We start from the raw sequence: 26,571 nt of genomic DNA, 5'->3' as shown, positions 1-26,571 counted from the left end.
TATTTATCGCAGTGTCGTCCAGTGCTGTTCAACGCGTACATAATAAACACCGCGCATCATTTACTACGCGTCGCTTGAATATTTCATTTAAATTCTGATACGAAATATTTAATAAATCAATTTTATTTTTTAAACAACTGGACGCATATAGTAGTAGTATCTTAAATATGTAAGTGCTGTAACTAAAACAAACATTCCATACGGTAAAATGCCTTGTTTCTTTTGCAGGCCAAAAGCAAGCGAGACAACACTACGCGAATTGCAAGACATTTTAGATGCGGACGATCCGGATGAGAATAAATTTAAAGATTTTCTAAAAAAGAAAACCGCACCAAAGCCAAGAAACAGTCCCCAGTATGCGCTTGGTGGCTATGACGTGTCATTTGATATAGACGTCGATTTGATCAAACTGCCAGAAAAACAACAACAACAACAACAACAACAACAACAGAAACAACAGCAGGAAAATCAGCAGGAGACTCAGCTTCAAGGTTCACAAAACGTAGCAAATAACCGACCCCTACGTGACACGTTTAATAATTCCATTTCAGCTAATGTACCGCGCTTAGTGATCGAATCACAGCCAAAATTAGAAAGCCTCAAATCGCCAACAGATGAGAATAGAGATATAGGACGTTCCCTCAGTGCGCTGCCGGCTCAGCTCAACTGCTCTCCAGTTAAGCAAAGCGGTGGAGCCGTAAGGGACTGCAATACTTCGTGTCATTTGGCTGTGAGCAAGTTCTGTCATGTGAGTCGTTTGCGACAATATCTGCAAGAAGATCTTTATTCTGTGGTCAACGAGACACAAAAAAACTCGGGATCGTTTGCTTTTGTAAGTGTTTTTCTTGGTTCAGTATTACAATCTGTTAATGACTGAGCACCTTACAGCTGCCCAAAGTAAGTAGCACACCTGCTTTGGAGAAACCGGCAAAAGTGCTACTACCACAGAGCACGCAATCGGCAGCGACGGCAACAACCCCGAAGTCTGCGTTGAATCATGCTGATTTCGAGGGGAGCTTTGAAGAGAGCCTAACGCATTCACCGCGTCGAGGCGCGCGAGTTCGACCAGCCAGTCGGGGTACAGAACAGCCGCCGAGCTCGAAAATCGATTCACACCATCCAACAGACGTTGACCGCCGGGGCACCTTTGTTATAGAAAAGCCAATTTTAGATGACGACCTGGACTCGCGCTCACCCACCAACAAAGACACAAATATGGGACAAAGAGTAACGAAGGCTTCAACTCCGCCGTTGACTGGTTGCCCGCCTTCCATTAGTAGTAGACAGCCTTATGTACGTGTGAGACGTTCGTTGCCGTATATGGATTTAAGCCGAGCCCCACAGCATATTGCGTTAGGATCGGATCGGATTGTGTCTGGAACTCAATCACCATCGAACAAGACGCCAACTAGAGCGTCAGACTCGCAGCCTATGGAGACAGAATCGGAGCATATTGTGCCTGAAACACAAGCGCAGGAGAATATTCAACATTTGGTCGGCGCAGTCGGATCAGTAACGCCACCGCTAGCTGTTAGTTGTGGCATCCAAACCTCGTGCATGCCGGAGAATGTTGATGCTGCATGTGGAAGCCGAGCTTTGGAGGAGAACGACGTCGGGGTTGAGAAAAGTGCGTCTCCGCTCGACTTGGCGTCTGGCGTTGGCAACACAACCAGGCGAAATCGCCGGCAAAAGCAAGATGAAAGCCAAGAGAGGACAACCCAGTTGCTCGATCTTCATCGTACGCGCAGGAGTGATTCACCAGAGCTGCGTGTCAAGAGGACGAATCAACCTCCACTCAATAAGCCGGTTCTGCAGGCCATCAATGGGGAAGACTTTGCCGAGGAGCTTGCACGTATGACCAACTACGAGATTCTCGATTTGCGAAAACGTAACTCACTTGGTAGAATCCATCACCAGCAAGTGTTCACCAAGGAACAGCAGCTGGCTTTGGAGCAGAGCATACAAATGGAAATGCTGCGTCGTAATCTAAGCGGTCGGGGCGATGGCTTGCCCAGCAAGGTGACTGCAACCAGTCCAGAATTGACTGTCCCGAAGAACGTTAATAAATCCCCTCCACAGCCAGATGTGCCTAAAGATTCGCCTCCGCTGCCACGACGATCGCGCTCCAGGCGCCGAGGCATACCCATTGTAAGATAATCTATAGCTCTCTAATATTAATTTTGATTAAAATTCTAATACACTTCACAGTCTACCGAGCTGCAAAACTATCTGGAGCTGCCTACCACTATTAAAAAGAGGCTGAATGAAAACAAGAAGTGCGAGACTAAGCGCAGTCTGTATACAAAGGGTGATTCGGATAACGAGGATGATCGATCGCAGCCATTGGTGGCGCAACATGGCGAAATCACCGACAGCATAAAGATAGCACCTGCTCCACCGCCGAATCTAGGCAACGGCGAGGATGTCGAGGATATCCCTATTGTGCCGCCCCCACCACTGTCTTTGCGATATTCGCGCAATTTACGAGGAAGTCAACTTCAGCCAAACGATAATGCCGTAGCCGAGCAAGCTGAGAATGTTGCTGAAGAGCAGAGTCAAAGCTCTTGCGCCATGATTATAGATGATATACAAATTGTGCCGCCTCCACCAGAGTCCCTTCGATACTCGCGTCAGGTACGCAGATCTTCTTTGAAGCAGCAAGGGGAACAAGGTACAGAAGTTGCTGAAGCTTCTGGGTTTCTAAAGAATGCATCAGTTGGGTCGCCCCCACCAGACTCGAATCGATTGTTGCACAAGTCTTCTGAGGATATTATCGAGGTGCTAAGCTCGGAGGATACTCAACAGAAACAAACAGATCCACTGGACCATCTTCAAGCTGTTATGGGATCGGATAATATACAGCTGCCGTCGGCTCAGGACAGTAGTAGCAGCTACATGGAGGAATTGCGCATGCAAACACCAACTCCACCATCATCAGCCCACCATCAAATGGAGCTTGACGAGCAACCGAGCACTAGCAAAGCGGCTCGCGAAGCCCTGATGTTGTCGAGCACTCGGCAACAGAAGAAAGCGAAACCAAATTCAAGACAAAAAAAATCCACAGGAGACAACAGTGTATTCAAGAAACCGACCTTACCGGCACCAAGAGCTAGTAAAAGGAATTTAAGCATAAGCAGAGAGTTGCAAAATCTGCGCATAACAACAGGAGATCAGACGTTGCCACCGCTGAACGATGAAACATGCAGTAATGATGATACAAGTAAGAATGAGTTCCAAGTTGATTGACTCACTGATTGATGGCTTAAATAGCTAGTTAACTCTATTATTTTAGTTGTCCTGATTGAATAATTTTGATAATATACAAACTAATTTTCTCTCTACAGATGGAGTGCGTAAATCAAGACGTGGCCAAATTCCACTGCGTAATACTTGGGTTCACAGCGTCAGTGAGCCCTTCAAGTCTACCTTTTTTGAGCGCGCGATTATTGACACCAATAGGCGAAAGCGCAAGCGAAAGTCGAAGTCGGACCCAACTACTCGTAGCATTACGCTCAATGAGAATACGCCTTCGACTTCGCGTGGCCATACAAGCCCACTAAAGCGTAAGCGCCAAGGCGAAGAAGACTTTGGAGAATCGGGAATTTCGCCATTGCCTGAAATAACTGAAGAAGAGGAGCAACAGGAAACAGCACACGAAAGTCCCAAATCAAATGTAATAGAAAATGAAATCGAGCGAAAGAGACGTCGACGCCGAACATTAAAACCAGATTCAGATAATGAACGCCAAGCTGCAGCAGAAGTCGAACCTGCAGTCCAAGCAGAAGCCTTACAATTACCTGAGCAAATGGAGTCTGGAGTGGAAAGGGAAGGCAACGCGCGAAGGAGAAGTCGACGCCGAGCATTAAAATCAGTTTCAGATACTGAACGTGAAGCTGCAGCAGAAGTCGAACCTGCAGTCCAAGCAGAAGCCTTACAATTACCTGAGCAAATGCAGTCTGGAGTGGAGCTAGTGTCTGAGCTGCCACCATCCACACCCAGGTTGGATACGTCCCAAACACAACTCTTGCAGATGGCGGAATTTCTACGCGGAGTTGAGATGTCGCAAGAGTCTGACGTTGTTGCTCAAAATGCGCTTGATGACAGTATAATACGCTTTAGTAAGTGGAGCCTGCATTCTAAATGGTTTAAAGTTAATTAATTAAATATTTGTTTGACAGCATCTGTGAGCGAATTGAAGTTCATGAATCTGGATGGCATTGAATACAGCTTCTATAAAACAGAGGAATCGTGGGGCATGGGCTACATGCGTTTCCAGCCACTGCAAGCGCGCGGCATGAAGCGCAACAAAACTAACACCTTGGTACGCCTCAATCTGTATATTCACGTATATTTTTCTCATTTTATTGTTTGGCTCTACAGCGTTTTCTTTCGCTCTTTGGAGAGTTTGTTGTTGAGGTGCAAAGAGACTCAGAAAACATACAGACATACGTCTTGAAATCAGGTGATTTCATTGAGATTAAAATGGGTATGTGCACAGTTAGTGAATTTTAAAAGAGAGATGGAACTAATATACTTTATATTTAAATTTATTTATAGGCAGCCGTTTTAATATCATAAACAGGTTGAACGAAGTGAGTTTGCTGATTGTGAATCGTAAGTGAATAGTAGTTAAATATGCCTGTATTTACATCAACATATTCACTTATCTTCCACCAATCAAAGGAGAGATATACATAAAATACACATATAATGAATATATAGAAATATTCTTGCTTTAGATCTTAAAACTACTGCATAGTCGAAAAAATATCTTTTGTTGAATTTAGTAATAATATATTTTGTTACCTTTAACTAAATAATATGGAATATGTTCTTTAAATATTTTATAAACTTGTTATAGAAAAGTCATGAATTCATATATAATATATGTAAATTAGTAGTGAATGAGTTAAGTAAAGATATATTTTAGCTGCTTGGTGAGCTATATGAGCAGATGAGAATGTGTTTTTACAATAATTTAGAATTATGTATTATATAATTGTAAGCCAACTATAGAACACTTCAGCCTTCTGCTAACACTTCGTCTGGGAACTGACGTCTGTCGATGGCCTTTGCCACTAGTTAGATTTTCTCTCGCTTTTTGTTGCGGCTGCTGTTGAAGGAAAGCTCTGACGCTGGGGGTTAGCGCGGCCGCCTACGCAAAAGTTGGGGCGACGTCATTGCCACGCTGCCACATTGCGTGGCAACTAGGAATGCGTAACCCTAGCTGAAGTACAGTGGCAATTGCGTCGCTGTGTTTATTTATATATGTATACACATATTTACAAGTACATACACACACATATACACACATATATCTATCGGAGCTGTTCACAATTTCAAGTTCATTTAATTTCCATTTTCTCGCAATTTTAGCAAGTTGCACGTAGCGCGTGGCTCTGCATGTGTGTATATGTTTGTGTGTGTGACTTCAAAAGCAAAACACAAACACGCAAAAGGCAGCAACAACAATAAACAACAGCAGCAACAGCAACAGCAACAGCAACGGCAACAACAACGAGGATGATGCTAAGAACTTTTGTTCCTGGTCCGCTCTGCATGCAACTTTTTAACACATTTTCCACGTTTGCTTTGTGTAGCAAATGTCTTAAAAGTAACAAGGAAAATCTGTAATCCGCATGATACCGAATTTCGCATACTCTTTCGAATGCGGCTGTATGGCAAAGATATTAATACAATTTAATATATATATATTGTTATATTTATGAATATATATTGTTTAGTAAAAATTTTTTGTGGTTTTTTTTTTATTTTTAAAATGTTTTTATTTATATTATGACTTATATTAAATAAAATAAAATTTAAATTAAGCATTTATTTGTGGCTGTAATGTACTTGTACGACCCAGATCAGATTGGTTCTGAAACAAGTTGTCAGAGCTGGGATAAACTGTGTCGCTGTACTTCCTTCGTTATACTTTCTTTGGAAATGTGTTCAATATCTCATCAATTTAAGTTTACGGACAGGCTGTGACATATTGTGCCATATATCTTGAAGTAGCTTGAATACTCTTTGCGAGGCTAAACAAAATATAAACATACAGTACAGAAAAATGTGTACTGGGTGGGTAAGAGTCGTATAAGCCTGGGTTAAGCATGTGCTCTATAAAGATGTACTCTGTAGAGTAATATTAGTCCATGACTAGCGAATACCCTGTACAATTTAATAAAAATAATTAAAATAATATATGTATATATAAGACAAAAACATCCGATTTAATTATTTAACAAAGAAAAAATATACAATACTCCAATATAGTCCTCGTTTGTTAACTGAATATAGCTGTATAAGATTAAATAAAATATCAAAGTTCACAGTGCTCAAGTTTCCCACTAATCTGCTATCTGAATATACCCCTTTGTACAGCTTAAGAGCGGGTAAAGTAAAATTAAATCAACAGCCGTAGAACGATAAAAGGCCATGGGGAATCAACTGAAGGTGCGTGCCAAACGTGCTGTGTGTGTTTCTTTGTGGTTGAGAAATATATTTTAAATTAACGAAAACACCAACTGACATTCATTACCAATGCGCAAAACTTAAATCCTTTGATCAAGCACAGACAGAGGCACAGGCACAGGCACAAACGCACAGCAAGTCACCACCTCTAGGGATGCTAAGCACGATGAAGCTCTCGATAAGGCAAGGATAACAACTCCAATTCTATTAATTTTTTTTTGTATATCTTAAAACCAAAATGGGAAAACAAGAAAAATGATTTTGTCAAATATTAATTATATTAATTATTCCTCAAAGTATTTCCTTCAAGTGTTGCGTCTAAGCGTTTCTTCTATTTGTTTCCTCTAAATATTCTCTCTATGTTTGTTTTCTTTTAAGTATTTATTCCAAGAATTTCCTCTTAGTATATCCTGTAAGTCTTCAATGCTTAGATGACCGATCACACTTCACTTTACTGCACTGTACAACTGACCCCCAACGGGCCTGAGCGACTGAAGAAATGCTGCAGCTGTTGCCCTATATATAGGGCACTTTCACTCGAAGCCCGAGTCGCGCTCATATGTTTAGCCCGACGGCAGGTAGAGCTCGTCTCAGTTAAGTTTCAAGGGACCAATGGGAACCCTCTCTGCTGCTGCAAGCATTCTAGCTTCGTAGAAGTCGTTGCAGTCGATCTTAAAGTGACCAATGGGAGCCCTCTCTGCTGGCAATCGTTCTTGATTCGATTTTTTAAATATAAATATCAAATTAATACTGTTGCATACATACACATAACTTAAATGATCTGTAGTTTTTCTTCGTGTCTTGCTATTGTTAGGCAGACAAATAGAGAGGAAGATTGAGAGACGGTCTGGGAGACAGACGTACAGACAGACATACGAACATATATAAAAGCACACAAGCACGCATAGTTAAATATATATGTTTGATAGGGCAAACTAAACTATTGAAATGCTGAATAGCTTATGTACATATATTAATATTTATAATACGCATAGACTGCAGTTTCTTCTGTTCTATAGTTCTCTTAAGGACTAGGACTAGGTCTGCATCAATTCTGGCTGTGCCATCCCATATCTATACTGTAATATTCGTCCCTCAAAGGGTTAAAGGGATCTCGCAGTCAAGCAGTCCTGACTAGAGCTTTCTTACATTTTTGTTTTTGTTTTTTTGTTTGGTCACGCCCACTGCCAACTGCAAGTTGTGCATGCCAAACACTTTGGCACGCATCACAAGCCGCATGCCAAATGCTTGTCAAGTGGACTACGTGTTCAACCAGTTGCTCTATTGGGATGCCTTGACCTTTAAATGTGGGTTCGAAATCAAAACTGTATGAGAAAGGGGTAGCATATATTTAAATACTGAAGTGGAGCACAGAGCCACTTGAATACCTGACTTACTTTCTACCCCTACCGTTGCCATTCAATCACGGCAGAGATAAATAGAAAGGGCGAGAGAGAGAGAGAGAGGGGAGAGTCAGCTCACTCAATTTCAGTAATATACAGCTATGTTTGGATTATCGTTTGCATTAAATATGAGTTCGTGAATTGCTTAAATGGAACACCGTCTGGAATTAAATGTAAAGCGACGCAACATTTGTAGCTTGATTGATGGACAAAGCGATGAAGATGCCGGTTGGCTGTGCCACAGACATCAAACACCTAAGCTCATTACAGAGGTAAACATTTTAATTTTGTGCACACATTTGCACAGCCATCGTTTGTCTTAAGAAAAGGACACGGCACTCTCGACGCCAGGATGTCGCCCTGCCCACAGATGAGCCCTGCCACACAGCTATCCCATTGAAGTTCAGCAAACTTTCAATTGAATTGCCACAAAGTTTCGCAATGCTATGTCAAATGCTGTACAAATTTAATTAAAAATTGCTATCACCTAACATAAATAATAGAAGAAAATAATGAAAAAATCACATAGGTGTTGAAATACAACATTTATTTGCTGTCGAGATTAGCATGCTGGTTCTTTAATTAATTTTTTGTACATTTTTAAATTTTGCATATTGCTTAAAATGTATATTTATTTCAAATAAAATTATCTGATTACATATTTATAATTTCATTTCTGTTTAGATATGCATTTTATTTGTATAGTTTACATTTACGTCCTTTGTCATCATTTATACAGTTTATGTACAATGTTTCACCGATTTCAGTGGCAAGTCGTGCTGTCCTTCGTTTGCTCCAGACAGCACATCCTTTGCCGCTTGCGGTGGCGTTGAAATGAGATTTTGCGTTATCAAGTATGCGCCGTGTGTGCCCAGCCTAGCCTGCCTAGCCGCACGCTCAGTCTCCGAAAAGGTGTTCATGCATATTTAAAAACTTTACGTGGTGTGAAGTGGGCCTTGTTTGTTGTGTTGGCCACAAATCCATTCTGAAATTGGCCACCTTGCTCTTTGCATCTGCCGACTGCGAGATCCAGAAGGGGCAACAACAACAACAACAATGACAACGACAACAACAGCAACAACAACAAGTCGAGTGTAAAACTTTTTCTGGTGCTATGGACACCTCCCCGTCCAAAATTTGACTGCCGTCTGGGCCTGAGTGTCTCATGTGCCTGGCACATGGTCACATAAGGGACCCATGTCAAAATTTAATGTGGTTCTTTTTTGTGGCGGGTCAACTTTTCATATATGCCAAATAGCTGACCGCAGCTTTTTGTTGTCATTGTTGCTGCTATTGTTGTTATTGTTATTGTTGTTCTTGTTGTTGCATGAAAGGCTGTGGAAGACGTCGAGGCGCTTGTGTGTAATGTCACAGTTAATTGATTTGCCCAGCCAACAACTGTGCAGACGCATATTAAGCTGGCATTAGGCATAAACTACGCTCAAATAAATGGCAGATAATATTTAAATATAGCTGGCATATGCGTGAATATGCACTCATTCATTTATAATAATTACAGACTTAATCCGTATTCAGAGTTCAATTCCGCTGAATAGATTTTAAACCATAAACAATATATGGCTTAGCACTAAAAAGAAACTTTTATTTCATTTTCATAAAAATCCTTTTTTTTTTTTAATCGACCAATAAATTGTTTTCTCAATAAATTATTTTATCTCTCACAGAAATCGTATTAAATTTGCCTCTAGCTAAAATCTGAAATAAATTTCATTTTAGTTATTATAAATAATTAATTACTTTTGCAGTGTAAACATATTTGTTTTTTCTTATATCTTGTTTTTGTCTAATTGAATTTGTTTCATATGCCAAAAAGTTTTTAATTGAGTTTTTAAAATGCTTCACACACAATCATGTTAACTGAAATGCAATTTACTTAAAATTGTTTATTTTTCGAATATATAGGAATGTTTTTATTTTTTTTGTTGGCCTGTTTACTATCGGCTCAATTATTTGCTTTTATTTTGGTCCATTAAATAAGGTTGCCCCAAAAAGTAGGCAACATAAATTGAAAAACGCCGCGTTGCAGATGTAAAACCAAATGGAACGTGTCGGGTTGGCCTAATTGCTGGACAGGTTCTAATAGCATGTCAAACACACACACATTCGCTAAATACAGTCACACACACACACACATCTGCATTCGCTGCCTAATAACAGGCAGCGGCAAATTTTGGTTAGCTTGCTTCCGCACATGAAACGGCGCTGGTCTCTTTAGCATATAGTGTGTGCTAAAATTCGAGATGACTGCACATGCATACATGCACATCCTATTTGGCCCTCCAATTTGGACACGTTGTGCCTCACATATGTTAATTAACACTGCGGTCACGTTCACAGCATTTGGGGCCTGATTAAAACCAGCCGAAATAAGTTCAAAGCCTCTAACAGTGGCCTGCTACAGCCGTAGCGCTTGGCTCACTTGAAAGATCTGCTGTATGATGAGTTACTCTGATATATATTGAATTACCATATACTATATAGTTGCTGCTAGCTGAGCTGTTGTCCTGGCCCTTTCAAATTGTTCTTACTTTTCTATTTACTCGAATGAATGTTAAATACCCTTTGTTTGCTGATGTTTTAATGCCATATACTCATTAAATATGCGTAGAATAGGGTATATAGCAATTGTGCCAAAGAGGACTTGTACTAGATATAATAAACTGGAATATACTATATTAAATAATGCTGTGTAAATTTACATTATTACAATAGCGATTTCAAATAGTGTAAATACTGGTTTCTAGCCCATAATTTAGGTTAAGGTTTAACGATGATTGCGCTGTAGAGTCTAAGACAGAAGCCGCAATAAATAAATTCTTAAAAAAAAGAAAAGATTTATAAATAGTTGCTGGAAAAGTACAAACAAAAAGACTTTGTATAAGGTATTTTGAGATCTCTCTATCTGAATTTGAATGAGCTACAGAGTATTTGCTAGTGTTGCTGTCCACGTTGGCTCATATTGTTGCTGTTAGCGAGCGAAAATAAATTATTTAAATTAGTTCTAAGTTTGCATTGAAAAGGGTTTGATTTGTGGGCAATGGACGGTGAGCGGGGGTCGGTGGGCGATGGACATAGGTCGGTTGGATGCTGCCTGCACAGCGGTTACAGTTAACCGGTATTCTGGTTAACCGAAGACGGGTTTCCATTTGCGGTCGGCATGACCAAATATGCATGTGCCTAACAGTGTTTGTGTGACTGTGTGTGTGTGGGCTAGTAGGGTGAGGGTACCTATGGCTTAATTAAACTGCAAGAACTTGAATGGCTTTTGAATTTCTGTTAAAATAAATATAAAATTTGAAAATAAAAATTTAATGCAATTAAAAAGTTGAAAACGTAAAAAGTGCTTTACATATGAAATTCATTTTCATTTTAAATTTTTTATTTTTATGAAATGGAGATTGAAATTTATGCGTAGTTTATTTCATTTTCATTGCTGCTGCGATGGTAAAAATATTTAATTCCAATTTAAAAATGTTTTATTGATAACTTTTTGTACTTTGTACACTTTACGAATCAAATGTTAATAAAAATAAAAATAAATGTATTAAAAATTATTTGTATATTCTATTTGAAATTTGATTTGGCAACGGAAATGCAGCATGTGGTTTATTCCTGTTGCGATAAGCCTCGCAATGGGGTAAACTGAGCAACGAGCGATAGATGGAGAGAGAGAGAGAGAGAGAGAGAGAGAGAAAGAGACAGCGTGCAGCGAAAGGGATAGAGGAGGTCATGTGTTCAGCAGGCTTAAATCCCAACTTCGGACTTCAATTTGGCCGCACAGCTTACGGCTAATGGAAAAGTCCTCTAGCAAACCTGACCAAAAGCCACTCCAGCAGATGAGCTTAAACGGAAAAACAAAAACCAATGGCACCCTAACCTGTGGTGTCCAGCACCATGGAGGCGTGCAGGCGTGCCCCAAAAATTGCAATTAATGTCCAGGACTCTGTTCAACTGGCAGCGGTTCCAGCTGACCGGCTAAAGTGTTTTCATGTGTAAGAAAGGCGAAAGGCAGAATGTGTACTAAATTGCATGCAAAGTGTTTGCCTGCCGGCGCGTTGGTTAGTGTCTCATCTCCTGTGTCCCGTGTCCCGTGTCCTGTGCCCCGAGCCTTGAGCCCTGAGCCCCGAGCCCTGAGCACAGTCCAGCCCAGTGTTAGCCAGAAATGAGCAACAGTTCGTTTTGGGCCGGAAAGCGGCTTTCCAGCGTGGGCCGTCCAATTGAAGCTGACGCAGGCGCAATCACAAAAAATAATAAAAGGTTAGGGCTTGGGTTAGGAGTTACACGAAGACAGTAGGCAAAGGAGTAGATTTGGTAGTAAATCGTAATTGTAGTAGAAATTGAAGTCTCAGCTAAAGTGTTGCGGAAGCTGTTGACAAATATTATATATTCCATATTGTATTGTATTCCAATATAAGTATTTAATAAAATGACACTTATTTGTAGTGAATAATGGTTAAATAAACAAATAAATAGGTTTAATTTTTAATATAAATAAATAAATAAATCCAAGAATTCTTGAATAACTAAATGTGCAACGCAATAATTAAAATATATATTCATGAAATATAAATATAATTTCAAATTTATATATAATTTTAATAATTAATAATTAATTAATAATGAATTAAAAAAAAATTTAGAAAATATAAAAAAAATTCAATAAGATTAAAGACCTAAAAAAAAAAAAAAAAAAAAAATGAAGACACTTATCTTTGCTATTGTCTACTACTATTTCTACTACTTACTGAGATTTTGTCACATTTTCATTGAAATGTTTTGTAGTACTTGGAGCTGTTTTCCTTGAGCCCCATCACCCCTCACCCACAGCGCGCTGGGGCCCAACAGCTGTTGGGACAGCAGCTGGCAGCTGACTGTGTTATCAGCCCCCTTGGAGCACCCACCCTGCCAGGTGGCAACACCTGCCCACTGGAAAAAGGTTGCAACTGGAAGCCGCTAGGCGCCATTTGCCTTCGTGCTTATCGCCATCGTCGCGTCGTCGTGTCGTCCGTTGTCGGCTGACAGCCTCGGCTCGGCTAATGTGTTCTGTCTGTTCTTGTCGCAACAGCTTGGGCCGCATTTCATTTTCAGCTGGCGCCGCATATTCAGTTCCTGGTCGGCGTTGCACGTTAACGGTACCAAGCGGAGCGCAGCCAACGCTGCAGCGAACCGAACCGTATCAAGTCGAATCGAGTTAACCAACAAGTGACGTGTTTTTCTTTTCGAAACCGAAAGTGTTAACAGTACCAACTTAGGCGCGCGTTAATTCAAACAGATATTCAACCAAATACAGAAAAATAAAAAGCGGAAAAACAAAACAAAACAAAAGCAAAAACAAAATCAAAACAAAATTAAAGCTCAACATTTGATTACTTTTTAAGGAGTCTTATTGGCCATTTGCATGCGCGACACCTGCGCTGATTGATATTCATTATTAAATTCAAGTCTTGCAAAAGGTAATGCCAAATGAGTTTCCATCAAAGTGTTGTACGTAATTACTTTATAGTATCCAATAATTTGGGACTGTTTAACGACATTTGAGAAACATTTTACTAAATGCGTGATTATATACAAAGTGTTGAATTGCTATTCAATTAATTTGTATTTGTCAACAATCTACCGATCGAAGCCGTTTATACTGTTAATCAGCTGTTGACTATGGAAAGCTTCAGAAAGAATATATAGTACCATATCGAGGCTCTAACGATATAGCTGCAGTAAATCGATCGATTCAAATTTATTACATATTATTTGAATAGTTAAAAATTAAACTGAGTAATTGGATTATAATATTTATCTTTGTCTTAACTTTATGAATGTATCTATATTATATGAGTATGAGTATATTAGTTTTATGATCTGTCAGTAATGATATGCCTTCGCGTGTTTGTTGAAATGCAAGTTTGTTCCCTATACTAAATCTAGAAACGAAATAATCGAAATATTGATTCTCATCCAACCCAGCCTTACATAGCTTTAATATTCATCAAATTTACCATATAAATTGAAGAAAGCTGTAGCTGTAGACTTACAGTATGGTAGTAGTAGTCAATAATGGGGTGTACATGGAAAATCATATAGATCTGCCCTATGAATTGCAGTCGATTTCCTCCGTAGATAATACATCTCTTGTGACATGGCGATACTGAATATCTAGATAATTTTAATAAATTTGAGCTATATTCAAACCAAAGGGCTCAAACCAAAAAGGGCCTAATCTTTGGATAGTTTTAAGCCAATGATTTTGCAACTCATCAATGCTTGATTCATACAAAACATATAATAAAATATAGCTGTAATAACTAAATAACTTAAATGACCTTCATCTCTCTATAGATTCTGGCTTAGTTCTATACAGACCTACATTATGATTCCATTAGCAAGTCAAGTCAGCAGTTCAACTGCCGTCAATTGACTGTGTAAGATTTAGTATTCCGTTACAATAATTGCAGCCTGCGGCAACTTTGTTTCACACACAAACAAACTCATTTCTCTTAGTTTGCTTGCCTAAAAAGCTTGCCCCATAAAGCAGACCTCATTTTGAGTTGTTCCGACTTGGGCAGCTGCAAAGGCAAAACTGTTTTCATGGCTCCTCCCACAGCTGTGTCACGAGTGCATCCTTAAGCGCACAATGCCGTGCCAGGAACTGCAGCAATAGTAATAACAACAACAATACATAGCAAATAACCATTAAAATGCAGGCAACCTTAAGCCAAAAGAAAGAAAAAAGAACAGGAAGAACAAGTTGAAAAGTTTCTCATTCCTTTGAGGAACACTGAATACTCTAACAAAATAGAACTAATTTTAAATCTATAATCATTAGATTTATATAGAAATTGGATTATATTATTTCGACAGAATCTAACAGACTTTTAATATTGCATTGCATTCAATAAATATAAAGCTTTAAATCTACACTGACAATTAATACTGATCAAGAGATATAGCGAGAAAGAGAGGGAGGCATAGAGACAGCAGAGAGAGTTATTTTATGTGGTAATTTCTTACGTCGCGCATTCCTTGACTACGTCTTAAGAGCTATCATAAAAAAGTGTATAATAAAACCGAAAAAACAACAACAATAAGAATGGCTGAAATAGCAGGAAATTCATTTTCCAGCGACAACAAAAGTGATTTCAGGTCTTTGACTGAAATTAAACTTGGGATTGGTATTCGTGGACACTGCTCAAGGTGGCCATCCTGGCCAGTCCGGCACTTGGTAAATGCATTTTTGCACTTTTTGGACTATTGTTTTAAGATGGGACACGCAGTGGCAGCTTCCACACTGACAGTGCCCCAGCAATAGCCACAGCCACAGCTGCGTCTTTGCTGCTGTCTCTGGCTTATCTTCGTTGCAATCTTTGGCTTTGTTCCGTTCGCGTTTGTTGGCAATTTGTATTTCAATGGCTTCTGTAATTGAGTTGAAAGTTTGTTTTAATTTTTTGCAAATATTTAGATGGAATCCATTATTTGTTAGAGTAGTTTTGAGTAGTGCTCCACAAGAGCCCTTCTCTGCGCTTCTCACGTGCAGCATTTTCATTTGAATGTTGTGCCATGAGTCGACTTTAATTTGTGAGCACTTACACATTGTCATCAATAAAATGCAGCCTCATTTCTATTCATTTCTGACCTTTCCTCGACGAGTTGCCTCACGATTTGCACATCCGTTGGGCATTGTTGTCCCGACACGCTGGGTTATCCTTTGCGCTAATGGCAGGGCAAACCGTTGTGCTGCAATTAAAAATGAGGACCATAAAACGTGAAAATGCCTCGGAAATTTCTACCGCAACGACTGGAATGGCCATTGATAAATTTACAAGGCACAAACGAAATGAACAGCGTCATGCGGATGCGGATGCGGATGCGGACAACTTTCAGCTGTCAACCTCCAATGCCCCGCCTCCCCATTAACTGCTCACGTCACGTTTTGCCCTTACACGAAGAGAAAAGTCTAGTTTAGTTATCTTAATTATTTATTAGGTAAAGGTTCAGATTGAACATTTCCATTCTCCATGATTCTAATTTAGTAAATCCTAGAATGTTGTACTACATCAAATAGTCTTTCTTTAATCTCAGTGCACATTTTTTTTAGCGTGCTTTGATTCTCCTTTACGCTTTGCTTTCGGTATTTAGCTATTAAGCGCACAGTTTTTAATTAAATTTTCGCTTGAATTAGCCGCATTTCAGTCACGTGTTAATAATAACAATCAAACGTCCAAAATGCTATGCACCCCCGTTTTCAAAGCGGAATGATGACGGGGCCGTGACGTAAAGCCCCTCGGTGATAAATAGAAACTTACTACGCCCAATTGGTTTTGGCTACGTTTAAGAGATTTACGACAACCGCCTGCTCTGACACCTGATTATAATTATGCCCTTGCCGCCTTGATTAGGCTAGGGTATGCAGCGCCATCGAATAGGCTCTTTGGCTATATTTCACTTGGCTAAATTGAAAATGAAAGTGAAATGAGACTTGTTGATCTTTATATTCCCTTGCTCAGACTCAAACTGATTTTGTTCCTTAACATTTTATTTTAAAGGCTTTTTTATTAAGTTATATTTTATATAACATTTACATGAACAATAACAATAACATAAACATTTTGTATTTATTATAATTTATTCAAATATTCAGTGAATTGCTATACTTCAAGTTAGTTAAGGTATATCCAAGTCGAATCGCAGCTAGAAAACTTTTGTGTTTGACGTTGTTTGCTTGTTGTTTATTAATGCTAAACAACTAAACCTGTTGCTGATAAGCCTCGTATTTGTGTAGCCATATGCATATGTATCAATCCATATATACATACATATACATATGCCTCTTGCGTATTCTAATTATTGAGCCGACAAAGCGTAATTGTTGCCTAATCTCCAATAATAATATTAAAATCGATTCAAGCAGTTCACTCTCAGCTACACCGAAATGAATTTCGAAGTCTTTAAGCTTTGGAGTGCGCACACACGCCGAAATATGTATGTAAGCAGGCAGAGTCGACAGCAGCTGCCACGCCCACACACAACATTGCGCCCATCCGCTTACTTAGACTATAAAATACCCATGTGTAAAAGTCGCGCATATTTCTGCTAGTTAGGTATTTTGCTTCCATTTTATTCCCATACATTTTACAGCGTTTGCGGCATGCTAAAGCGCTGCCACTGCCACGCCCCACTCTAGTGGGGGCTGATAGGGAGAGGAATGGGTATGGGCATGGAGATGGGTTCCGACAGTGGCAAGCCGAAAATAAGAAAAATCTGTCAACGCCACTTTTCACTTTCCGCTGCCCGTGAACAGGGGGGGACCGTTGTGAGCGGGGAGGAGGCATTCCTCCCGCCTCGTGCCCATCCTCAAAGTGTGCCAAAGCGCGCGTAAATTGATTTAAGCACGGCAGCACGTTGAGCCTGGTCTTGGCTGCAGCTTACGGCATGTGCGCCTCGATGTGCTGCAGCATAGATATCGTGCACAAGCACTTAACTTGCCTCACAAAACTGCTGAAACAAAAGTGAAATGTAAAGCGTGAAAGCAGCTCACGGCGAGAGGGCGATCGAACAGATACTCCAGACCAGACATAGACATAAATTTCAGGACTAGACATTGTTCAAGACATTGTTTTGTGTGTTACTTCCTTATAATTATTCTTTGTACATGAATAATTTATTTTTGGTTTGCCAAATTTAACAATAAGTTAAGTTAAGCTTCTTAGACTACAATAATAAAAATTATTAGATGTTAGCTAAATAAAAGCTGCGCAGCAAAATATTAAGATTGTTCAGCAGTTCTTTATCTGAATTATGATTTCTTTTCATATGCTTTTCATATAAGTACATAAATCCGAGGTATGTGTGGCAGACCGTATAGAACACACGATGATTTGTCTATAAATCCGAACGTAAAGTTCTTAATCGCCGTGTCTTTATTATCTCGAATAATAAATGAAATCATTAATTTCTCTTTTGACTTTATTTTAAGTCGAAACTTTAATTTTCTTAATGCTCAGATTATTATATCCCCAATGCTCCATAGTGCAGACTATAATTCAAGCGTCAAGTAAGCAGTGAACGGTGTGACTACTTATTAGTGTGTGTGCACATATAGATGTTTGTGTGTGCGGATGAGTGCCTGTGTATGCATATATGTATGTGGATGTAGAATGTGCCTGTGCTCAGGATATCTTGTAGTCAGACACGTGTCACTCGAGCATTTCTAGTCGATTTCTTACAGAAATTCCTTTGACATATCATCATACCCTTTACTGTACACTTGGGAGGGGTAAAGTGATTAGATGCTCTTGGCTTGTCTATGGTAACCATAATAACTTTCTAGTGAATGCCACAAACGAGCTGCTCATGGTTAAGAGCTGAGTGTTATACTACAAATTGCCATTGAATTTATAGCATTTTTTGCACAACTTGAAGCAAACTGAGCTGAAAGTTTGCATTTCATTTGGAAACATTTAAATTAGCAGCTGTGAGTGAGAACTGAAAACTGAGAGCTGAATTTAATTAGCTGGCAAATGAAAGGAAAATACAGCACCCGAAATACACACCAACACAGGCGCCCACATACATCTATAAAAGGCGACACCTACAGATGCATACACTTAGAGAAAACAATCATGTGCAAATTAAATGGAACTTTGAATATTTATTTTATATATTTATTTTTATATTATTTATATTTCATTCTTCAAAGAGTTTAATTCCCCAAGGTATTATGTAAATATTTTTAAAATTTATAATATAAATAAATACAAATAATTATGCATAAAATACTGAAAATATTTATAAGAATGTCGAAGCTATCTTAACATTCAATTTTTACACACATTTACATTTTGATTAATATCTTAAAAATGTTGCTAAATTAAAAAAAAATGATTTTTTTTTTTTTACTGCAAGCAACTTTACAATTATTTTTTTTAGTGTACACAGTTTGGATTTACATTGGTGTGAGCTTGTGTGGGTGTGTGTGTTTATTATAAAGATTGAAAAGAACAGAGAAGAGTAGAAAGAGTTTCGATAAGAGCGCAAAGAAATGCAAACACTATGTTACACACACACATACACATATACATATAGATGTACTTATAAATATATGCATATGTATGTGTGCAGACGTATGAGCACATACAAACACGTATTGATAGCTTCAATTAAGTGCTTGGACGATTTCGGGTTCAATTTGCCTCATCATATGTCACACACACACACACACACACGCAAACATACACGCACACATGCATACGTACAGCCACATAGCTTAGTTCACATACCAATTTTCCTTTTTTTTATAGGCAATTTCTGTGAACCTTTTCTTTAGCCCCCGTCTCTGGCTCAGTCTTAGCCCCAACCTCGTCCGGGCTCTGGGTCGGGCATTGTTGTTGGCCGCCTCAGCGGATGCATAAATATTTAAATTTGTTGTTGTTGAAGAAAATTGATAGGATTTAATGACATTAAGGACGTGAATCTGAGGCTGTGTAAGCGTTTCATGATGCCTGAGTCCTTGATAAGCTGTACCCCAAATGCGATGTAACATACGAAGCAGTTTAATGCCCCCCCCCCCCCTCTCTCCACTTTCTCTCTGTCTGTCTCCTGAGAGAATAGGGTGGTCTCATAGGGAACAATGTGTTAAGTGATGTCTCGCTTACCGATTTATCTGATTTATCGGGGCTGTAGACCATTAAAAAGCCATAAAGGGACCCATTAGACAATAGAGCGCCGCGACGGCTTACAAATCCCAATCCAAATAAAACATAATTTTCATAATTGCTTTTGGCTATCTGTGTTTTGTATGCAAATATATAACACACACAGACATACATATATTTGGTTAGTAGTTGTTTCATCATATTCACAAAAAACACGAACCAAATGGATTTTATTGTCGTTTAGCTGCTTTTATTGCCAAAGCCTATTCAATTGTTATTATCTTTGCATATTTATTATGCGTAAACTAATCATGGTCGGAGCCCAGTGGCAGTTGAAACCAGCTATAACCAGCTATGGATATGAATATATTATTAATTTAGGCTCGAAACAAGCATTGATGAACTGGAATTGGAATTGGATGTGGAATGCGTAAATCAATGGGATTAGACTTTAGCAGCTGATAAGAACTATGACGTTGGATCCAACATATACACAGGGAATTATCTGTATTTCTATTTGTATATACTATATTTTCTATTTATACTGCATCTGTACGTTGCTTGCATCTCAAACGTGTTGCATATTTCGGGCTGCAACTGTTGCATTTGCAGCACTCGTTGCAGCATTTTCATCTATTTCATTTCAACAAATAAATTTTCCATTCGGCTATTGTGCGAGTGCTTTGAATACGGAATTTATTTAGTGATGTTGTTGCCTCTGTGTGTGGACTTCAGAATTATTATATGACATTTCAATTTTTTTTTTTTTTTTTTTTTTTTTTTTGCTTGCCTGTGGCTCTATCGTTGACTCTGATGAGTGCTCTTCAAATGCATCGGCATATGAAATGCCCTTATTTGTTAGCGATGTTGGCCAACTGTACACATTGTTGGGATACCCTGTAATTTGTGGCTACAATGAAAGTGTCTCCGAGACCCATATGGCTGTTGTTGATGTTGCTTAGAATTGAAAGTTTATGTACAAATCGAGTTTTGTATAAATGAAAATATAGTACATATAATATAATAATAATATTTTAGACCATCAATACATATAGTTGAATGCCTTCAGCTTCACTTCCGTATTTGGTCTTTTATCTCACTATCTTCCTGCTCCTCCTCTGCTCCTTCTCTGCTCCTTCTCTGTTTTTCGTATGCACTTTTTACTCATTCTCCTCTAATGACCTCTCACATAGCATACTCCAACTATTTCACATAAATTCACAGAGTATTCGCTAGTTGAGTGCCGCAAATGGTTGTGTGCTCGTTAAGACCGTTAGAAAGTAACCAAAAATGTTGCTAAACACGAGGACTGTCGCTGCTGCCGCCACTTCCACAACACTAACCAAATTGTCGCTTTGCATGTTGCTCATGTGTGTGTGTGTGTGTGTGGTTGTTGAGTGTGCGGTTGCATTGGCAAGCCAGGCAACCATTTGGCTGCAGCTAAAGTCGAGCTATGCAGCGCCCTGCCACCCCCTCGGCCCATGACTGCATGCACAATTGATTGCATTGATTGTGCATAGAGTACCCCCTGTCTGTATGTGTGCGTGTGTGTGTGGGTGTGGGTGTATGTCTGGTTGCTCTGAGTATCTATATTCAGTGCTGTTTGTGCACTTGTTGTGGCTATAATTGAATTTTATGGCCGCTTATTTTTATTGCTGCCCCTGTCAGCCGCCAATTTATGACACAAATCGAATCGAATCGTGTATCGTGCCACGTAGAGAGAGAGAGATAGAGCGGGGCACGTAGCGGGAGGTGCGCAGGGCGGGAAGTACAAGAGGGATGTGCGTGGCCAGGGCATAAATAATTGATGCACGCAAATAGCAAAATATGTCATCAAGCAAAATTTGGTTTTTATTGTCGTAGACAGGCTGGCTTTCACTCAAGAAGTGAAATGCCATATTATCCTTCGGCTAACACCAAGAGCAGCATGAGCAGCAGGCCCAGCAGGAGCAGCAGCAGCTCTGGCCTATCATCCTTATGACATGGCCAAATCAATAAAAGACAATTTTTGCTGCACACCCTTACCTGGTTGGGGTATTTTTAGTTTTTTATAACCAAATGGGAAACGGAGGCCATAGAACTATATAATATCTATAAATATTCACTTGACCAACGGAAATTTTTGTTTGACCTCAGTAGAAGTTTTTTAGTTAATATTTTAAATAAAGTTTTTTTTTTTTTTTTTTTTTTTTTTTTGCATAATAAACTTTTTCTATTTTCAGCTTTTTAGAAAATGCAGAGCATATTATTGACAGTTAACTTTAATTTATAATTTTATTATTTTATCACAGAAGAAAATATAAGAAAGTATGAACTGCAAATGCGAATTCGGATTTACTATGAATAAATAAATTTAAAAAATATATTTAAAATAATTAAATAAACTTTAGTTTTTGTGCAGCCAAGATATATGTAGTTAATAATTTGATAAGAATTTTATTAAGATATTTATGATGAAAATAATTTAAAGAATGGGCAACTCTCCCTTAGCTTAAAACCAAACTAATTGAATTTCAAATTGTATATATATATATTTATATATATATGTATGTATTGTCCAAGAAGAAGAAAAAGTGTATCTAAACTTCAACTTTGTCCTGTATAACTTTCCTTGCTATCATCTCGCTTATTTCTTTCTCCTTCACTTTTTTTTTGTTTTTGTTTTTATTGTGTGCTGTGCCTAATATTATATTTTGCCCGCTTGGCGTGGCCGATACAACAATTTGCGCACCTGCTGTTGCTAATATACTATGCTTGTTGTTGTCGTTGTTGTTGCTGATGGTCAAGGGCGGTCAGTGGCTGGCAGGTGTAAAGGGTCGACGGTGAGGCCTGCAAGTAGACAGCGGCATAAATTAATGGAAAACAACATGAAAAATTGAAGTAAACAGCTGCAACAACAACAACAACAGCCACAAAAGCAATTACAACAACAACAACAATAAGTACAATATACTGACCTAGACACACATCGTTGCGCTCATAAATCTCAATTTGATTTGGGTTCCAATGTCCTTCCGGATAGAGGCAGACGGAGACCTCAGCGATCCAACGAATCAACGATTTTTGCAATGCTTTTCTATCCTCAGCTATTTGATTTGATTTGTGTGTGTCCTTGCCTCCTTTTACATTCTCATTGTCTCACTCACTCACTCACTCTCTGTCTTCGCCATCCCCCCTTGAGCCACCCCCCTTTCATTGTCTTTCCTTTGGCTTTGACTTTTGCCCAGCGGCGACCCAAATCAATGACTGTCTTGCACACATGTGTGTGTGGGTGTCTAAAGCTCTGTATGTGTGTGTGGGTGCTTCCTGTCACGTCTCATTGTGTACGCCAACTTCTGGAGTCCTTTCCCTGCGATGCTATATCCTTGCTATTGTGCAGTTTGTCTAATTGTTTTGCCACTGTCAATTTGTGTTTAATTGCACGGCAATTAGAGGCGGCTATTGCCAAATGGGCGTGCCAGCTGTCTGAGCAATCAAATGAGCTGTCGCTAAACAATGTAGCATTCACGTTCCACGTCTCCCGTTTCAAGGGCTTTCTCGCGTTTCTCTGGCGTTTTAAAACGCGATCTATTTTGGTACCTCAATGTAGCTTGATTGTTGTGCATTAGCGCAGAAGGCTAATTAGCTTAGCTACCTGGCTGGCTGGCCAAATACCACTGGACGTGGCATTAGCATTGTGAGCGTTTCGTTAGCGTTTTAAAACGCGGACCAGCTGCGGGGATTGCGCGATGCCTCAACCAGGTTGACGGACGAGGATAATTCATTTAGCAAGCATGTAATTGCCGCGCTTCTGCTGCTGCTGCTATTGCTGCTGGATATTGGTCCTGAGAGTCCTGCAGCTCAGTTATAGTAGCGGCAGCAGCTAATGAAATAGCTAATAAAACCGCACAAGGACAAGGGCCAACACACACGACACAACCGCAACAGACTCACACACATGATCTTCTATTTATCCAGCTCTGTTTGTCTCCCTCTCTCGTTTTTTCTCCCTCTTTCTCTCTCTCGCATCGCTTCTTAATTGGCCCCGTTCCTCGTCGCACCAAAACGAATTTAATTTATGTCCTCGCGCTGTAGTCGTAAGCCAAGAATGGCACGCCCACAATGTCTGTGGCTGCTGGAGCAGCTCTCTAAAATATAAGCAAGCAAGCGGTGCCCCAAATGGCCGCAACAATGTCCTGCCCTGGCGTCTTTGTCTCCGCTGCAAGTAAATCAATTATGTGTGCGTGGGCGTGTGTGTCTGTGGGTGTGTGTGTGTGGGTGTGTGTGCGTTGGGATACATAGATAGATAATAATTAACGATAAGTGTTAGAGTTGCCGCCCACATTCAGTCACGCCTCAATGTACGACAACTTTAGACACACACACGCACACACACCCAGCCGCCGCGCTCAGTTCGAGGACCTTGTTTGATGCCTTTTCTTCTTGCTGTTGACTCGGCCTGAGTGCATGTGTAAATTTAGCTAACGTTTTAAGTGCCAACTCGCTATGACAACTAAATAATTACGGCCCAGAGGGGTGCAAGTGCTGCCGAGGGGGGCTGATGGAGCTCTGAGCGTAAACTAAGCTCCGTGTGATTAATGGCGCATTGCAAAAGAGTTCCGTGAACGAAAATAGTGGAAAATGCTCCTCCCTTACCCGTTCAAATGCTCTACAAAAATATTGAAACTTGAAATGTTCATAATATACAGGTATATGCTGAAAATACCGTTATTCTTCTCCTTCTTCTCTTATATGATAATACGAGTATATCACAAAAAATAACCTGTAAAATAATATGGACTCTTTTATTATTATTAAAATTTATAGCAATGCGGGAGTACCCTTAAGAAGTTTTGATTGTATTTGACTTTTATAAGATTATTTAAACGAGCCCTTAGGGCAATACAAGCAAATTATATATGTATGCTTGAATCGCAACAGTTAATCAAAACCATAGCCGTGTGGCAATGCTAAGTAATCAAAGGGTATACAATTATTTAGCAAGTGCGTAACGAGTTTCCTGCTATTATGTGACTTCCTTTTGCGATGTTCGCTTTGCCTCCAGCTCAGACTTTGGCAATAAGTGCTTTCGTCATTCTGCGCACTAGAGCTAAATGTTAATTTGTCGACTCACCTGCAAATGAACGTATACGTATATATATATAGAGCGTATATTTATACTCTATAATTATGTGTGCTGCTTCGTTGGGGGAACTGCGCAAAAACGCAACTGAAACTTTGATTAATCGCTGAAGGAGCTGTTTGTCTGTTTGGCTGTCAGTTGTCGGCTGTCGACTGTCGGCTGTCGGCTGGGTGCGGCGCAAAGAAAATAGAATTTTTGGCCAACTGACAAACTGTGGTCAAAAGGCATTTGGCCTATTACATCAGCGCACAAAAGTAGACAGCAGTTGGCCGCTTGCTGTGGAGCACTTGGAGCATTAAATTATTGGCCAAACTGCTGAAATTCGAATGCAAATTCAATAATTATAAATTAGGTATGCGGCTGGTAGAAATCAATTTCCAAATTCAATTACAAAATGGCAAAAAATTTAAATGAAATGAATTTGCATGCGAAGACGTTGAGAGCGAGTCGCCAGCAGCAGCAGGCAGCATGAATCCCCCAGACTCTGACTGAAATTAAAATTTCAATTGGCTGGAAAATATGAATGCCGCCTGCCGCTTTGACAGCAGCCACAAAATATTAATAAATAAAACACCAAAATTAAATTAAGTGAAATGCGCTCCTAAGCTGTCGACGCTCTAATCAAAATGCCAGCTGACACCCCGTTGACAGCTGTGGTGTGTCCTGTGTATATATATGCATGTGTGTGTGGGTGTGTGTCAGCTTCTGTTGTCGCATCGTGAATGCTTTAACATCCTACGTGCACTACCTGGCGTATACGCCATTTGGGTTTTATCACGAATAGTCGCATTAATAACCGAAATAAAAGTTACTGCTCCATATAAAGCTGTCATTGCCGTTTGTTGAGCCATGACTCTGACAGGCTAAGACTCTCAAAGTCCAACTGAATACCCTGTTAAACTAATTCTTTATTTATTCTTGATTTCAATCATCTTTTAAAAAGATTAACTTATCAAAGTATTATTTCATATATTTTTTTAATTTCATCAAAAAAGTTCGAAAAGATAAAATATTTATTTTCTTTTTGCATTTAATTGAAAATTATTAATTGTTCACAAAGTCTATATAAATTTTTAAATATTTGTTTATTTGTTATTAGTAAAATTCGTATAAATATATATATTTTATATATTATTGTCAAATATGTGAAAGTGAAAGGCTTATAATTTTTATTTCGAAGCCTAAATAACAATACTTTTAATAATAATTTTATTCATTAAATTCCCGCCACTTCGAATTAAAATTAATTTATTAAAGTGAATTATCAGAGAATGGCTTGAATATTGCATTTGTCTTCATGTTTGGTCTATGACATTGTGCTGTTTGCTTTACGCCATACTTAACACATTATCGAAATTAAGTATACGACGTGGGCAACTTAAAGTCGGCTTTATTTATTTGCTGAGCGGCCGCAAGCAGACAGCGAAGCGAATGACCAATTTGACCCAAATACCTGACAACATGTTTGTATGTATATATATGGGTATGTGCATGGGTATCCTTGAATATCCCTGTTTGTTTGTAAATACTCGAATGATACATTCATATCAGTCAAAAGGAAAACTGCAGAGAGTAAAGTCCACTGTGAGAGTGGACTGCCGTTGGCTGGCATTTTGCTACCTTGCGCAGTTTTACGACTTAATGACTCTGCTGGGATTAATATGACTAATGGCACTCGCGCTGCTTTTTATTCGATACAGTTCGTTTCTATATATAAAGAGTGCTCGGCCTTTGTGCAATTCATGTTCAAATGGCCGACATTGATGGGCGCACACTCAAGAAAACATGGGACACTGACTCGTACACACACACACACACACACTTAAATGATTATGGCTCCTGGCTGGCTCTGACTTCGCTTTGTGTGCTGACATGCCATTTATATATAGCAAAAAATATATGT

General features: G+C 39.3%; 2 protein-coding genes across 5 annotated transcripts in view; both read left to right on the top strand.

Moving 5' to 3' along the window:
* Positions 1 to 28: 28 nt before the first annotated feature.
* On the top strand, positions 29 to 5,750 carry Cenp-C (Centromeric protein-C). Of its 4 annotated transcripts, none has more exons than XM_089464504.1 (10): positions 29 to 169; positions 229 to 491; positions 552 to 832; positions 889 to 2,148; positions 2,209 to 3,220; positions 3,345 to 4,118; positions 4,179 to 4,321; positions 4,381 to 4,486; positions 4,558 to 4,614; positions 5,377 to 5,750. In XM_089464504.1, coding segments are annotated over exons 1-10 (3,912 nt in total). In that variant the 5' UTR covers positions 29 to 167; the 3' UTR covers positions 5,391 to 5,750. The 4 variants fall into 4 exon arrangements, with proteins under 4 accessions (XP_089320630.1, XP_089320636.1, XP_017873444.1 ...); XM_089464510.1 differs by having other exon boundaries at positions 229 to 832; positions 889 to 2,019; positions 2,080 to 2,148; XM_018017955.2 differs by having other exon boundaries at positions 229 to 832.
* Positions 5,751 to 12,951: 7,201 nt separating this feature from the next.
* 5-HT2B (5-hydroxytryptamine receptor 2B) overlaps positions 12,952 to 26,571 on the top strand; it is a 47,938-nt gene continuing 34,318 nt past the window's right edge. Inside the window, exon 1 of the mRNA XM_018017940.2 lies at positions 12,952 to 13,354. The gene's annotated coding sequence lies outside the window, so the exon portion shown is untranslated. The remainder of the gene's footprint in view (positions 13,355 to 26,571) is intronic.

The sequence above is a fragment of the Drosophila arizonae genome, chromosome 2 (genome assembly GCF_054131065.1).
Source record: "Drosophila arizonae isolate 15081-1271.41 chromosome 2, UAZ_ARI_1.0, whole genome shotgun sequence".
Taxonomy (NCBI): domain Eukaryota; kingdom Metazoa; phylum Arthropoda; class Insecta; order Diptera; family Drosophilidae; genus Drosophila; species Drosophila arizonae.
Note: the sequence above shows the minus strand (reverse complement) of the source record. Positions and strands in the feature narration are given on the sequence as shown.